Below are 16,044 nucleotides of genomic sequence, written 5' to 3'. Positions count from 1 at the left end.
TAAAGGCCTCAGCAGTTGACTTGAAGGACACACTGCAGTCACATGTTTGCTGGTTATATGCCTCATTGTGCAATGGCCTACCATAGTTTGGTTACTTGAACTACAAATGAAATATAGGGCAATATAATTATCAAGGGCGTTGTAGTTAGCATATCGACCTCGCAGATCATTTTTGGAACATCTCTGTGAGGCGTTTGTATGTTCTCTCTTGTGTGGTTTTTTTTCTGTGTGCTTCCTCCCACTGTCCAAAAACATACATGTTGAGTTAACTGTTAACTCTAAATTACATCCATTGGTATGTATGGTTGTTGGTCAATTGGGATAAAACCCAGCTCACCTGCAATCCTAATGAGGACAAGCAGAATAGAAAATGGATCAAGTGGTAATTATCAAGGGTGGGCATTTGACTAAATTACCATAATTAATGACCATTTTCAATTGATAGATTTTCGAAATGTTGTGAAGTCCTGTTTACATTCCAGTGTTATATACAGAGCAGAATAACTTTGCCCAGAGGAGTTGTGTCATAGCATGAATTTTACTTAAAGTGGACCTATTACACAAAACCAACTTTCTTATTAGTACCTGTTGTTGTGTATTAGGGATCCGCATAAGTCCCGAAAATTTGAAGTCAAACCATGGAGGCATGAAGGAGATATAATTATTTAAAAAATCTTGCGTTCTTTACCCTATGAACCGTTTGGAATTTGCACAACCTGTGACGTTTTCTTTTACCGGTGATGTCAGCGAATTATATATATATATATATATATATAGTGACAAGCAGTCACTAGAGGCAGGTGAGGCCCCGCCTCACCTGCCATCATGGAAAGAAAAAAAATGTAAAAAGAAAAAAAATTTATTAAATTGTTGTATGTATCCAGTGATTATACTATAAAGTTATTTTCCATTTAACTTCACCAGTTTTAGATTATTTTTATTCAAAATCGCTGAATTTTCAAATTTGTCGTTCAAATACTGAGAAGAGACGGTGCGGTGAACAACAGCCAGTTGAGGCACGTCACTCAGTGCCTCAACATGGATTCCGGACTCGGCTAACTGCTGGTCTGCTGTGTAGTGAGACTGTATTGCTATATGAATTATATTATACATTTCCATAGTTTAGTTAGCTGAGGTATATAATGTACAGTGTATTTTGTCAACAACTGTATGTGTGTAATGTATTTCTTGTGCTGACCGATCATAAAACGGCTGCAAAAGACGCACTGGCTGAGGCTTGCAGTAATCCGCCTTCTGCACCCCCGCCGTAGAATTGTTATATCAACTAAAGCCCACACTTAAACTTTCCACGTGCAAGATTGAATCTATTTAAAAAAGTTATTTCATAAGAAGCCAAAAAGTGCAAAAACAATAATGTTCGTGTTGGAGGAGTTGTGAATGACTGCAGGGCCACAACATTAGGTACACCTGCAGACTGCAGGTGTATTTAATTCACAACTCCTCCAACACGAACATTATTGTTTTTGCACTTTTTGGCTTCTTATTAAATAACTTTTGTAACCTATTTTCATGGGCTTTCCTCTTTGTGATGTTAAGTTCCTGTTATGCGCTGTTATACAGTATATGCCTTGAGCTCTTATTTTGAAGGCGCTAAGAGCGGAAGTGATGACACGGAGTGGAGCGGAGGTTTTTGAAAGAATGTAAATAAAGTGGTCCTCGTGTAAACTGGAGCCTCCGTGTTTGTTATTTTGTAGTTTCATACAGTATAGGCGACATTTATAAACCTCCAGTTACACTTTTTTAAATAGATTCAATCTTGCACGTGGAAAGTTTAAGTGAGGGCTTTAGTTGCGGCGCATGGACTTAATTTATCAGTAAAGGTAAGACCATAATAACGTTTTTTTTATTACGGTAAATGTGCTTTTTTGTGTGCTACAGTTTGTATGTGTAAAGTTAAAGTTAAGTTAAAGTACCATTTATTGTCACACACACACTAGGTGTAATGAAATTTGTCGTCTGCATTTGACCCATCCCCTTGATCACCCCCTGGGAGGTGAGGGGAGCAGTGGGCAGCAGCGGCGCCGCGCTCGGGAATAATTTTTGGTGATTTAACCCCCAATTCCAACCCTTGATGCTGAGTGCCAAGCAGGGAAGAATGCTGGTATGAGCTTTTAAACATAACCCGTTAACTGCTGCCAATCAAATGGTGAATAAGATACTCTTTAGGGTTCATATGTTTGTAAATCTGACTGTGATGAAGTCAGTGCCTCACCAGCCATGAACCTCACCGCACGTCACTGATATATATATATACTGTATATATACAAACCCCGTTTCCATATGAGTTGGGAAATTGTGTTAGATGTAACTATAAACGGAATACAATGATTTGCAAATCATTTGCAACCCATATTCAGTTGAATATGCTACAAAGACAACACATTTGATGTTCAAACTGATAAACTTTTTTTTTTTTGCAAATAATCATTAACTTTAGAATTTGATGCCAGCAACATGTGACAAAGAAGTTGGGAAAGGTGGCAATAAATACTGATAAAGTTGAGGAATGCTCATCAAACACTTATTTGGAACATCCCACAGGTGAACAGGCAAATTGGGAACAGGTGGGTGCCATGATTTGGTATAAAAGTAGATTCCATGAAATACTCAGTCATTCACAAACAAGGATGGGGCGAGGGTCACCACTTTGTCAACAAATGCGTGAGCAAATTGTTGAACAGTTTAAGAAAAACGTTTTTCAACCAGCTATTGCAAGGAATTTAGGGATTTCACCATCTACGGTCCGTAACATCATCAAAGGGTTCAGAGAATCTGGAGAAATCACTGCACATAAGCAGCTAAGCCCGGGGCCTTCGATCCCTCAGGCTGTACTGCATCAACAAGTGACATCAGTGTGTAAAGGATATCACCACATGGGCTCAGGTACACTTCAGAAACCCACTGTCAGTAACTACAGTTGGTCGCTACATCTGTAAGTGCAAGTTAAAACTCTCCTATGCAAGGCGAAAACCGTTTATCAACAACACCCAGAAACGCCGTCGGCTTCGCTGGGCCTGATCTCATCTAAGATGGACTGATACAAAGTGGAAAAGTGTTCTGTGGTCTGACGAGTCCACATTTCAAATTGTTGGGTTTCTTATCTTGTCAAGATAAGAAACCCAACATATACCTGTCGAGTAGTACCTCAATTTAGGAGCATCTTTAGATAAGAGCTGTGTCTCGGCTAATTGTTATACTTTAAGTTGCAAGCCAAAATTTGAGTTAAAAGCATCCCTGACATTACTTGATATAGCAAATGTCACATTGAACGTCGTAAAATCCAACCAAAACATCTCGTCTTACTCGCTAGCATTAACTTGTAGCTAGAGAGCGACACAACTTTGTTTCCCAAGGAAGAAAGTTGGTCCCACCAATTTTCAAGCGTAGACCGGTCCGCAGCTACAAAAAGGTTGGGGACCACTGTTCTACACCACTGCAACCTACAATCACAATGATACAATCACTTGTTCATCTAAAGAAACGCATGGTCGGCATAGCATCCTCCAATGATCTTATGTACCTTGATGGATGATCAGTCCCTGCTGCACAGTTACCTTTTTGCACAAAGTCAGCTGGGGTATGTTCCAATACACCAAGACCTTGAAGAAAATAAGAGGTGAAGAAAACAGAGGGGTGGATATGAACATACAGTATATTAGGGATGTTCCAATCAGGGTTTTATGTTGCCGATACCGATCATCCATGAGTGAGATCGTCCGATACCAACACCAATACCGATCACATGTATTAACTGTAAGATTTTCCGTTTATTTATGGTGAGTGCAGTTCAACAATATCAGCATAATATTTAACTAGTTCCTTTTTCTCTCTTGGGTGCCATGATTTGGTATAAAAGTAGATTCCATGAAATACTCAGTCATTCACAAACAAGGATGGAGCGAGGGTCACCACTTTGTCAACAAATGCGTGAGCAAATTATTGAACAGTTTAAGAAAAACGTTTTTCAACCAGCTATTGCAAGGAATTTAGGGATTTCACCATCTACGGTCCGTAACATCATCAAAGGGTTCAGAGAATCTGGAGAAATATTAGAGTATTAGAGCAAAACAAAGTCAGTAGTAGACAATAACTACAAAAAAGCAAAAACGACTATCTACTACTCATTCAATTATTTGTTTTTTGCCCTAAAAGTCCTCCTGTGTTTAGGGAAGTATCCCCTGTGTTTGTAAACATTAACAAAAACAACAACAATGATTTTAAGTACATAAAAATATTGAAGTAATCACTCAAGTATCACATACTGATACTTTCCTCAGTATCGACGCCACCAATTTATGGATCAATCTTCCCTGTACTGACTGTGACAATGCTGACACACTAACCGTTGTTGTTATATTACTCTCTCTCTAGACTCGTATTAAGAGTTATTATTAGACTCTTCTCAAGGTTTACTAAGCACTTATTCCTTGGTTTTGTTTCAAGCTATCTTAGCGGTTTGCTTAGCTGTTCGGATGCCTGCTTCAAAAATGCTCTTGTTGTGTTACATGTTCAGTCTTTTCCTTCAGTGATAATGTTACTTGATAATGATACTTCAGATACCAAGAAACACAGTTTAATTAATTTATGCAATTATTATAAGCTTAGATGAGTGGCTCCACACTGTGTAAAGAGACCCATAATTAGCTGCTAGCCGCTTATCACCCAGTGGACTTCAAATAAATACAGTATCAGTCAGAGGGGTTCGGCATTTGTGATGGACTTCAAGAGGAATGATTTCACATAAACCAACCAGTACTAATTAGCACATCTCTGTTGAATGCATCCAACATTGTATATTGTATATGTGCCAATGATAAGGTCAGCAGCAGTTTGATTTACTTAAAGTCCAACATCATTTGGTACCCCTGCAAATCCACTATAATACTCCACAACTTTTTGATACAGATATTGCACTGAATTGTATTACGTGACTTATAAGTGGCCGGTGAGTCAGTATAATGTAAGTACCTTTATGCAGGTGTCATATGAATGCTGTATGACAGTGATTCGCAAAGTGGTATACATACTACTCGGGCTGGGCGATATATTTGTTTGTAAGATATCTATATATATTTTTTTTTAAACAAGATATGAATTAAGAAAATATCGTAATATCGATATAATTTATTTCACGTTAAAATGACCAAACACCGCTTATTTGTTGTGTTCCTTGATTCTCCCCCGCTTCCCACTCCCTCTAAACCCCTCCCCTTCCTCCTTCCAAGACGTGCTTGCACGTATAAGAACATCCATGATTGGTTGGTTGTTTACTATGATGAGTCACAATTGGTTGACACTAGAGCAAAACATTACAGACAGGCAAAAAACCAGTGGAAGATGGTAGAGGGTTTCTCTTCTTTAGATTTTTCTTTTAGCGATGTAGACGACGTCCAGGAAACCCACAATGTGTCTACTTGGCCACATTTGGACAAATGTATACGTCTGGATAAAACATTCATTTAAGTTGTTTACCATGTAAGCCCAAATCAATCGAATTGCATATTTCGCACGAGAAATGCTGCCAAAAATGTATGCCGAAGTGAGGAAGATCATAGCCACACAATTAGATAGATGAAGGTAATTATATTTATATAGCACTTTTCTCCAGTGACTCAAAGCACCCCACATAGCGAAACCCAATGTCTAAGTTACATTTAAACCAGTGTGGGTGGCACTGGGAGCAGGTGGGTAAAGTGTCTTGCCCAAGGACACAACGGCAGTGACTAGGATGGCGGAAGCGGGAATCGAACCTGGAACCCTCAAGTTGCTGGCACGGCCACTCTACCAACCGAGCTATGCCACCCCACAATTAGATCAAGTCACCTACTTGGCGCTGATTAGAACCGTACGTGTGTGACAGTCCATTACATTGTCGACTGGGAATTAAAAAGTGCCTGCCTGCAAATGTATTTTTTATTGTTGGTACTATGTTATTTATTTTAAGTAGAAAGAATATTTTTCTATTTTATTTATGTTATGTAATTCTGTGCTACTTAAACAGTTTATTTTCCATCTATCCATCCATTTTCTACCGCTTGTCCCCCTTGGGGTCGCGGAGGGTGCCGGAGCCTATCTCAGCTGCATTCAGGCGGAAGGCGGGGTACACCCTGGACAAGTCGCCACCTCATTGCAGGGCCAACACAGATAGACAGACAACATTCACACTCACATTCACACACTAGGGCCAATTTAGTGTTGCCAATCAACCTATCCCCAGGTGCATGTCTTTGGAGGTGGGAGGAAGCCGGAGTACCCGGAGGGAACCTACGCAGTCACGGGGAGAACATGCAAACTCCACACAGAAAGATCCCGAGCCCGGGATTGAACCCAGGACTACTCAGGACCTTCGTATTGTGAGGCACATGCACTAACCCCTGTTCCACCGTGCTGCCTACAGTTTATTTTCTGTGCTGTTAATACCCATCTTGACTAACTGGGTTAATGAAAGAGCCACTGACTCTTTACAGTACAGGTGTCATTCATTTCAATTTCAGTGACTTTCGCTCAAAAATTAATATCTTTGTATGTATACTTTGTTCGGAAAATATATCGAGATATGTATTGAATATCGAGTTTAAGTAAAAATATATCCAGATATACTTTTTCGTCCATGACGCCCATCCCTATATACCACTATTGGTACAGAGGATCCATCTAGTGGTACGCCAAATAATCACTTGATTAAAGTACAGTCTTTTACTTTCTTATATTCAAACACAGTGTTACTGTTCAAACATTGGCAGTGTTACATTGGCCAAAAATATTACATCCATCCATCCATCCATCCATTCATTCATTTTCTACCGCTTGTCCCTTTTGGGGTTGCGAGGGGTGCTGGAACCTGTCTCAGCTGCATTCGGGCGGAAGGCGGGGTACACCCTGGACAAGTCGCCACCTCTTCGTAGGGCCAACAAAGATAGACAGACAACATTCACACTCACATTCACACACTAGGGCCAATTTAGTGTTGCCAATTAACCTATCCCCAGGTGCATGTCTTTGGAGGTGAGAGGAAGCCGGAGTACCCGGAGGGAACCCACTTTTTTCTCTCTGGCACTCATCGAGGGTGGACGCTCCCCTTTCCTCTCCCTTATCTCTCCTGCTTGCTTCTTTGTCTTGTCTTGTCTTAACTTTTTGTTGCCTCTTTTTGCACTGCTCTCCAAATTAGATATCTCGAGATGTACATTGTAATATGTATATGTGCTTTGCTATGGAGGTTTTTTCCCACTCCAGACTGGGCCCTCTTAGTAGCCCAGTCTAGATTGTATTTTTTACTCATCCTTCCCCAGCATTTGACCTTTTTCCCCATCTTTTACGGGGCACCTTGTGGCGACCCATCAGCGTTCCTGTTCTGTAACCCGGTACACTGTTTGTTTGTCTAATCTTGAACGGGTTTATGCTGAAAACAAAGTTTTGTTGTACTTGTGCAATGACAATAAAGACCTATCCCTATCCCAGCCACAGGGAGAACATGCAAACTTGCAAACTCCACACAGAAAGATCCCGAGCGCAGGATCGAACCCATGACTACTCAGGACCTTCGTATCGTGAGGCACATGCACTACCCCCTGTGCCACCTTGTTAAAAAAAACCTCTGCCTTGTTTTTAATGAATACTTAGGCCTACTACGCTACTGTGTTCTATGGTGGTACTTGGAGAGCCAAGTGTTTTCTGGGGTGCTACTTGGTGAAAAAAGTTTGAAGAAGCGCTGCTATAGGCGGTGTTATTGCTCATTAGACGCCAAGCAAGTAGATAAACAATATCTTCAGCCAAAAAACATCATGCACTCACGTGACAATTCTCGCACACATACACAACTGTCACCCTGAGTCCTATATGTGGCAAGGACGATGTTATCAAACACACATGATCAAACTCTCTCCCTCTTTCTGGTGTTGTATTATTGTGGGAGAGCAGGTGCTGCCGACCCAATTACCATACAGCTGAAAGCACAAAGAGAAAAACTTTACTCCCTGTATGTGCCCCTCCCATCCTCCACTCTTCTCCACACACACACACACACACACACGCACACGCACACGCACACACACACACACACACACACACACACACACACCCGTTGCCCCCCCACCCAGACCCTTAATGACAGCCACGCGAGTGACACACCACCAAGTATCTTTTTACAGCCTCCGCCTAAAAAGAGACACGCAGCGAGGAGGACGTTGGGCCATGCGTGCGTGTACTTTTGGTACATGCACACTTTTTTTTTTTTTTTGCTCATCGTTTTTTCGCTGCAATATAAGGTGAACGTCAACTTGCACACATCACGTCCAGAGCTATAAGCCCATTAAAAGAGCCCTTGTGGAGTGTGAACATGTGAAAGCCACGGCAGGGCTAACACCATAGGAATGTGGCCCGGCAGATGGTCCGGAATGAAGGCTTGCATCACGGGCCAAACCCCGTGGGGTGCACCGGGCTGGCTTCACCGTACAGTACAATAAGCTGTGGTTCCGTGCAACTGGCCGTGATGATGCGTTCACGGCATGAAGGATTTGTCGGAATGTAGAGCAAAAAAAAAATGGAGGGAGGCATCATTGTGGAAGTGAGTGGTTGTTGTACATTTAACAGCTCTCTATAGCCATTTGGTGTCCCTTTGGAAAGAAAGATAGGAGGGGGTGGGCTTAGAAAAAGTTGGGTGCACCCCCCCTCACCCCCCAACACTTGTGCGTGTATGTGATGGCCCCTTGGGCGGACTTGTGGTGGTGGAGGGAGGGAAGAAGAGGAGCGAAGGGGCTTATTTGCATCTTATTACCCTGCGCGTTTACTGCTGTGGTATAAAAGCCTGCGCAGGACCACGGAGCCATCAGACACACGCACTGTGAACCCCGAGACGAAGCACACGAGACTTTCCCCACCCGTTTCTGTGTTTGGAACCAAATCAAGTGGGGGGGGAAAAACAACAAGGACGACCAGCTGCCTTTTTTTTTTTACGCAAGACTATTTGGAACTATTTCCAACGAGGATTTCTTTCTGTTGAGGATTATTTATTTTTTTCTATTTTGTTTGTATGGGAAAAGTGACAGTTCTGACATAAACGGGGGGGGACATCAAACTTTCTCCATGATTGTTTGAGTTGGGCTGCAGCAACCTGTGGAGCTTTCAGCGCTTGTTTCGAAGCGGCTGTCAACACAATGGGACACCTGCGCCTACCCTTGCTTGTCACTCTCTCCCTTTTCACCTGCCAGGTAAATACATGGTCACCACGCGCATTCGCCGTGCGCTTTTACGCACCGATTCGGTGTCACGTATACGCGTTAACGATAACAACAACGCCCAGAAAGCGCAGAATTCAAGCATGCTGATTATTTGTGTTCACATAGGTGTTGTGCTCGGGGGTGTTTGAGCTGAAGCTGCAGGAGTTTCTCAACAAGAAAGGAGTGACGGGGAACGGCAACTGTTGCCCGGGCGGCTCTGCCCACCAGCCGGGCCACCAGCAGTGCGAGTGCAAGACTTTCTTCCGGATCTGTCTGAAGCACTACCAGGCCAACGTGTCCCCCGAGCCGCCCTGCACCTACGGCGGCGCGGTGACCCCCGTGCTCGGCTCCAACTCCTTCCAGGTGCCGGAGACCAACGCGGACACCTTCACCAACCCGGTGCGCTTCAATTTCGGCTTCACGTGGCCGGTGAGTAATTGGAATATTTCCTATTCACTCACATTATTTTACGTAACTTTTTTTTTTTTTTAATATGGTTTAGTCACATCCAAACGTTTTACTCTGAAAGGGAGCAGCGCGCGCAGCAGATGCTCCCAAAATTGTGAGGGTCTTTGTCAGCAGTGTGTGAGAAGCTCTATTGTAGTAGAGTGTGTTTGTGGGGTAGGGGGGGTTAGGAGGGGGGGGGGGGGGGGGTGTATTGCGGGGGTGTCGGAAGAGGAGGGGTGGGGGGTATGTTTTCACCAAACGCCTCTCTCCTCCGACCATGCTGGCGTGGTGGGAAATTTAACATCCTGCGAGTTGGCACATCATTGGCAGCACACCGTGAAATTCCGCCTCGTTTTCTGCACTAGCTTGGCCATGAAAGGGCAGCAGGTAGTAGTGAGCCTTATTAGGCCCCTAATCAAGATGGGCAATGAGGCTGTGAACTTTATTAGGAGCTGGCCTTCCTATAATGACACCCCCCACCCACCTCTTTTTTTTTTTTTTTTTTTTCCTTTTGCATGCAGCTCTACAGGCCTGGCAGCTGTTGACTCTCCTTGTCTCTCTCTTTTTTCTACCCCCAGGGGACATTTTCACTGATCATTGAAGCTCTGCACACAGACTCCCTGGACGACCTGGCAACAGGTGGGTGACAGCCAGCCAAGCCGCAGTGTAACCTGAAGACAGCAGAAGGCTAATACCGCCATTGTTTTTCCTCTTTGATGGCACTTTTTTAAAAGAAAGATAATTGTGGCCAATTTGTGGTAGTCTTAATAATCCTCCTAAATTCAATGCGCAGCATAAATGAGGCAAACGAGACAAATACTTTGCACAGGTGTATAGTTATGGGTTGCTGTGTTTTGCCTCTGCAGACAACCCGGAGCGTCTCATCGGCCGCATCACCACTCAGCGTCACCTGACCGTGGCAGAGGAATGGTCCAAAGACATGCAGACAGCCGGCAGTACGGAGCTCCGTTACTCGTACCGCTTCCTGTGCGACGAGCACTACTACGGCGAAGGTTGCTCCGTGTTCTGTCGGCCCAGAGACGACGCTTTCGGACACTTCACCTGCGGAGAGCGCGGCGAGATCATTTGCAACTCCGGCTGGAAGGGACAGTACTGCACGGAGCGTAAGTCTACACAAATGTGGGGACTAATTGTTTTCAAACGAGTGAATCCATCCATCCATCCATTTTCTACCGGGGTCGCGGGGGGTGCTGGAGCCTATCTCAGCTGCATTCGGGCGGAAGGTGGTGTACACCCTGGTGAATGTGAGGTGGCGAACAAGTAAATATTGTGTATAAATCCACAATGCTTATGTACATAATGCCTCAAAGCCTGACCCATGATAATGGCTTCAACTGGCAATCAGTCCTTAGTCGTTTAAAAGTTAGTTTCCCCCAACAGTCACTTGGCTACTGTTCCGCCCCCCCGGCCCCCATCCCCTCCCCACCTCATGATGCATGGCCCGTGTGCAACAGGCGTCAGTTAGTTATCCCCAAGCACCAGAGGCCTCCATTCTAATGAGCCGCAGTGGCTCCTCAGTAATTCACACGCCGCGTGCCTTCCATTAGACCACTGGGGCCTCCTCGCCCCCAGACCTCCTCCCCGATTGGCCAAGTGGGGGTCCTGCATTGTTGTGGCCTGGGCCGATGATTGGCCAAGCAGGGCTGTATATTGTTGTGCAGGGGGCAGCTGCTCGGTGCGAGGAGACAATGGAGCAGCTGTCTGGTGGTTAGCTCCACACAGACCAGCTGGCCCTGGGGGAGATGTGGTGTTGGTTGGTGGGTGTGGGGGAGAGGGGAGATGGGAGCAGGAAAAGAGGGATGCTGAAGGAGAAGAGGAATGGATATAGGACAGGACGATGGAGGAGAATGGGATGAGAGATGGGCGGTGGAGGTGTGGAGTTAGACAGTGAGAAAAGGGACTTCAGAGCCACAGTCAAGGGGGGGAAAGGCGGCTTTGTGTGGGATGCTTTTGTGTTAGAGAGCAACCATGTTCATAGAGAGGGCTTTTTGGCTGCTCCCCCCTCCTTTAGTGTCCAAAGTCGCTATAGTTGCTAAAGGTAAACAGTCCAGCAAATGGTCATATGCTACAGCGTGTGCATGGTCTTTATCAGGAATGACCTCTGTGACCCTAATTGCTTTCGCCGTTTGAGTTTTGTGCACCATAGCAGCTGTGCCGTTTTATGGCCGTCCTATCAGTGGCTCGAAGTAGGGGAATTAAAGACTGCATGAGAGACAGGTGGACACGTAAATAAATGGCAGGGAGGAAGGACAATCAAACAGATAAGGAGGTGACATTTTGTTTCACTGACCTTTTGTGTTTCCCCCCCTTTCTACAGCAATCTGTCTTCCTGGCTGTGATGAAGATCATGGCTTCTGTGAGAAACCCGGAGAGTGCAAGTAAGCTGAGAAATTATTGACACTTGAATGAATTTAGGACCAACCCCCTCTTTTGGTGTGTCTGTCCTGGCTTTGTTACTAACAGCACTTGTTTTATGTTGCGTTGCAGGTGTCGTGTGGGATTTAGTGGACGTTACTGCGATGACTGTATCCGTTACCCGGGCTGCCTCCATGGTACCTGCCAACAACCCTGGCAGTGTAACTGCCAGGAGGGATGGGGCGGCCTCTTCTGCAATCAGGGTGAGTCTGCTGGATGTTAGTCTGCTACAATGGAACTGTGCTGTTAGATTAATAAAAATATGTTGCTGTTATTGTTTCTAGATCTCAACTACTGCACACACCACAAGCCTTGCCTCAATGGTGCCACCTGTACCAACACTGGCCAGGGCAGCTATACTTGCTCCTGTCCGCCTGGCTATACAGGCGCCAGCTGTGAGATCAAGGTTAATGAATGTTCCGGAAACCCCTGTCGCAATGGTGGCAGCTGCTCTGTAAGTATAGTTTAAAAAGTTGTCGGTAAAGATGCTCAGTTAAACCAGGACGTGAATAATGGTTGTCTTCTCTCTAATATAGGACTATGATAATGGTTATAAGTGTACCTGCCCACCTGGTTTTTATGGCAACAACTGTGAGCTGAGTGCCACTAGCTGCGCAGATGGGCCTTGCTTCAATGACGGCCGCTGTGTCGACAACCCCGAGGGGGGCTACTTCTGCCAGTGCCCCATGGGATATGCTGGATTCAACTGTGAGAAGAAAATCGACCACTGCTCGTCCAACCCTTGTTTGAATGGTAGGTTCTCCTCTGGTTGCCAGTTAGTGTGACATCAACAACCATATAAACACGTGGAATATCAGTGATTTTGACACTTGCTTATTGTGCATTTTGCAGGTGCAGAATGTGTGGATCTGGTGAATTCATACCTCTGTCAGTGTCCTGAAGGGTTTTCTGGTTCCAACTGTGAGGACAGCAGTAGCAGTAGCCTCACTGGACACTGTCTGACTTTTCCTTGTCAGAATGGCGGGACATGCCAGGAGGCAGCAAATAGCTACACTTGCACTTGCCCCCCAGGTATGACCATGTCTTTTAATTGATTCCCTTAATTTTATATTTACAAGCAGACACCTAAAACATCTCTTTTTTTTCAGGGTATATCGGCAAAAACTGCAGCTCTCCCATCTCCCGCTGTGCTCACAATCCCTGTCACAACGGCGCCACTTGCCATGAGCGCGGCAGCCGCTATGTGTGCGCCTGTGTGCCGGGCTACGGTGGACACAACTGTCAGTTCCTTTTACCAGAAGTCCCTAACGGTCAGCCAGTGGTGGATGGACCAGATAGACGATATTCCTCCCTGGAAAGCGAAATTATTGACGATGCCGATGATGATGACAGCGGCTTTCCCTGGACAGCTGTGTGCGCTGGCGTCTTCCTTGTTCTGGTGATTCTCATTGGTTGCTCCGTGTTGGTGGTCTACGTTCGTGTTAAACTGCAAGAGACACACAGTCATCACGGCGACAGCGTCCGCAGTGACAGCCACGAGACAATGAACAACTTGACGACCACCAACAATTGCCTCAGAAGCGACAAAGAGCTGGGCGCCGTGATGACGACTTCCATCAAAAACACCAACAAAAAGGTGGATTACCATTCAGAGCTAACCGGGTCGCTTGGTGGTCTAAGTGGGATCAGTGGGCTTAATGGACTGGGCGGATCAGAGAAGCATGGCTTTAAGTCTCGCTACTCCAGCGTGGAGTACAACCTAGTCCATGAACTGAAGCCTGAGGAGGTGTTGCTGTTTAAACAGGAAGAGCATGACGGGCAAGAGGTTAAATACGAGATGACAGATGAGTCTGACACTGAGGAAAGATGCAGGAAACGACAAAACAGGTAAATTGTGTTTAAATTCACTTTAAAATACACCTACCTAAATGTGTTGTTCAATTCCTAATGCTCGTATTGGTTATTTCCTCTCTGACCTGCAGTGAGGCCTCAGATGAGAAACAAGCAGAAGAGTTACCGAGCTGCAGTGAACACAAGTATCAATCATCCTACGATCTGAATCAACACGCTGCCAGTGATCTTAAATACGAATCAAGCTGTGACATCAAATACCAGTCAAGCTGTGACGTGGAATACCATGGCGGTGCCTGTGCTGACAGCAAGTACCAGTCTGTGTACGTCATGTCAGACCAGAAAGACGAGTGTTTAATTGCCACAGAGGTAAGATGCACTAATAAGGCTTTTATATTAACTCTGTACATTTGTAACTTAATTTTAATCTCTGAAACTATGTCTTCCAGGTATGATACACATCTGGACCAGTTTTCCAGTGGTCCTCGCTAGCCCTGAGCAGTACAGCTCAGCATGTCTCCGGGAGGTTTTACTCCTGCGGTTTGCTGCTGTTTCCTGGAATTTACCGAAGGATTTTAGAGCCAAGGTGCTGCTCGGACAGTGCGAGTCAGTGACTAATGGACATTGCTGACCTCAAACGAGGATCTCACTGTCAAAGCACCTGAAGACGTTGTGCAGGCATTGTACAAACCGGAATCAATGCTGGACTAGGTGCCCCTGCAGTCTTCGCAAGAGCTCCAAACTTAAATATTGGCATCGAGATGGATTTCATTCTTTGTCTCCTGATTTAAAGGGCGCGTTGACATGGACGTTGACACATGAAATTGTAGTACCTTGGAGTACTGATTGAATGAACATAGTAGTACCATTGGAGTACTGAGAACTTAAGTGTTGTAGTGCTGTAATGTGCTATGGTTATTAAATTACAAAGCTGTCATAAATGACTTGTATGTACTGTACAGTGCTGCAGAGGAGAGTTTGTAGTCATGGTAAATGTGTTCCGATTACACATCTTTATCTTTGCAGCATCGACAGACGATGTCAGCTGAGCTGGTTCTCAGCAGAACTGAAAACTCCAGTAGTGACTGCAAATTGATCCAACATGGATCCTGTTGGGCCATACTGGCCCCCGAACGTGTGGATAGACAGCGCAATGTTTTTGGTGACTTGGGAAACATTCATTATGACAGAATTTATGAGCAAAAAGTAGCTGAGAGTAATACCAGTACATCAATCACCATTTTCAAGTTGTTTGTCCCAACCTCTAAATGCTATTGTGTGTCTAAGTCGAGCTATGAAGGAGCCCTCCGAACTGCCAAGACCTCATTGCACTATGGAGGTGTGTATGTGTGTGTGTACGTGTGTATATGAGTGTGTGTGAGCACAGACGAAGTGTGCTGATCTCCATGTCTTCCACTCATCATCATTTTACCGCCATCACCCTCCCCTGCCCATCACTGGTTAGCATCATACGGTTCTTGTTTTTTAATGTTATCTTTTATTCTTGAAACAAAGATGGTCTTTTAATTTAATAATGCTATTTGTGTTCCAATTTTGGTGTGATATTTTGTGTTATAATTTAAGTTTTGGATTTGTTTTTTTATTTTTATTTGACAGATAATGTATGTATGTATGTATGTATGTATGTATGTATGTATGTATACATGGATGTATGTATGTATGTGTTAGGCACTTGAGACCACTGTGACTGTGTTGTATTTAAGAGAGAAGTCGTATGTACAGAGCCTGTCATTTTTATTACTGGAAATCAGCGCAATATTTTTCCAAAATAAAAGGAAATATTAGTAAATCTGTTGTTGGAATGTTTGTTATCACATGTATGTATTTATTCATTTTGATATGGGTGGAGTAAAAAACATTAAAAGAAAAATGTAAAAATGACTTTTTTCCCACAGGATATTTTAAGACAATTCACCAAATTCAAGTAGAGGGATTTGTTGTTGCCAAGTGATAGTGTCGTGGTATTGTGTGTGTGTGTGTGTGTGTGTGTGTGTGTGTGTGTGTGTGTGTGTGTGTGTGTGTGTGTGTGTGTGTGTGTGTGTGTGTGTGTGTGTGTGTGTGTGTGTGTGTGTGTGTGACAGGGCAGAAGACT

The 16,044-nt window shown here is 44.4% G+C and overlaps 1 protein-coding gene across 1 annotated transcript; it reads left to right on the top strand.

Annotated features, from left to right (window-relative positions):
* The first annotated feature begins 8,890 nt into the window (after nucleotides 1–8,890).
* Nucleotides 8,891–15,699, top strand: LOC133608753 (delta-like protein D). The gene is made up of 12 exons (XM_061964255.1): nucleotides 8,891–9,227; nucleotides 9,363–9,665; nucleotides 10,262–10,322; nucleotides 10,550–10,807; nucleotides 12,022–12,082; nucleotides 12,192–12,322; nucleotides 12,404–12,573; nucleotides 12,656–12,872; nucleotides 12,972–13,151; nucleotides 13,229–13,967; nucleotides 14,063–14,300; nucleotides 14,381–15,699. The coding sequence occupies exons 1-12, from the start codon at nucleotides 9,174–9,176 to the stop codon at nucleotides 14,384–14,386; spliced, it is 2,418 nt and encodes an 805-aa protein (XP_061820239.1). The 5' UTR covers nucleotides 8,891–9,173; the 3' UTR covers nucleotides 14,387–15,699.
* Nucleotides 15,700–16,044: the final 345 nt, after the last annotated feature.

This window comes from Nerophis lumbriciformis, linkage group LG06 (genome assembly GCF_033978685.3).
Source record: "Nerophis lumbriciformis linkage group LG06, RoL_Nlum_v2.1, whole genome shotgun sequence".
In the NCBI taxonomy this organism is placed as follows: Eukaryota; Metazoa; Chordata; class Actinopteri; order Syngnathiformes; family Syngnathidae; genus Nerophis; species Nerophis lumbriciformis.
Note: the sequence above shows the minus strand (reverse complement) of the source record. Positions and strands in the feature narration are given on the sequence as shown.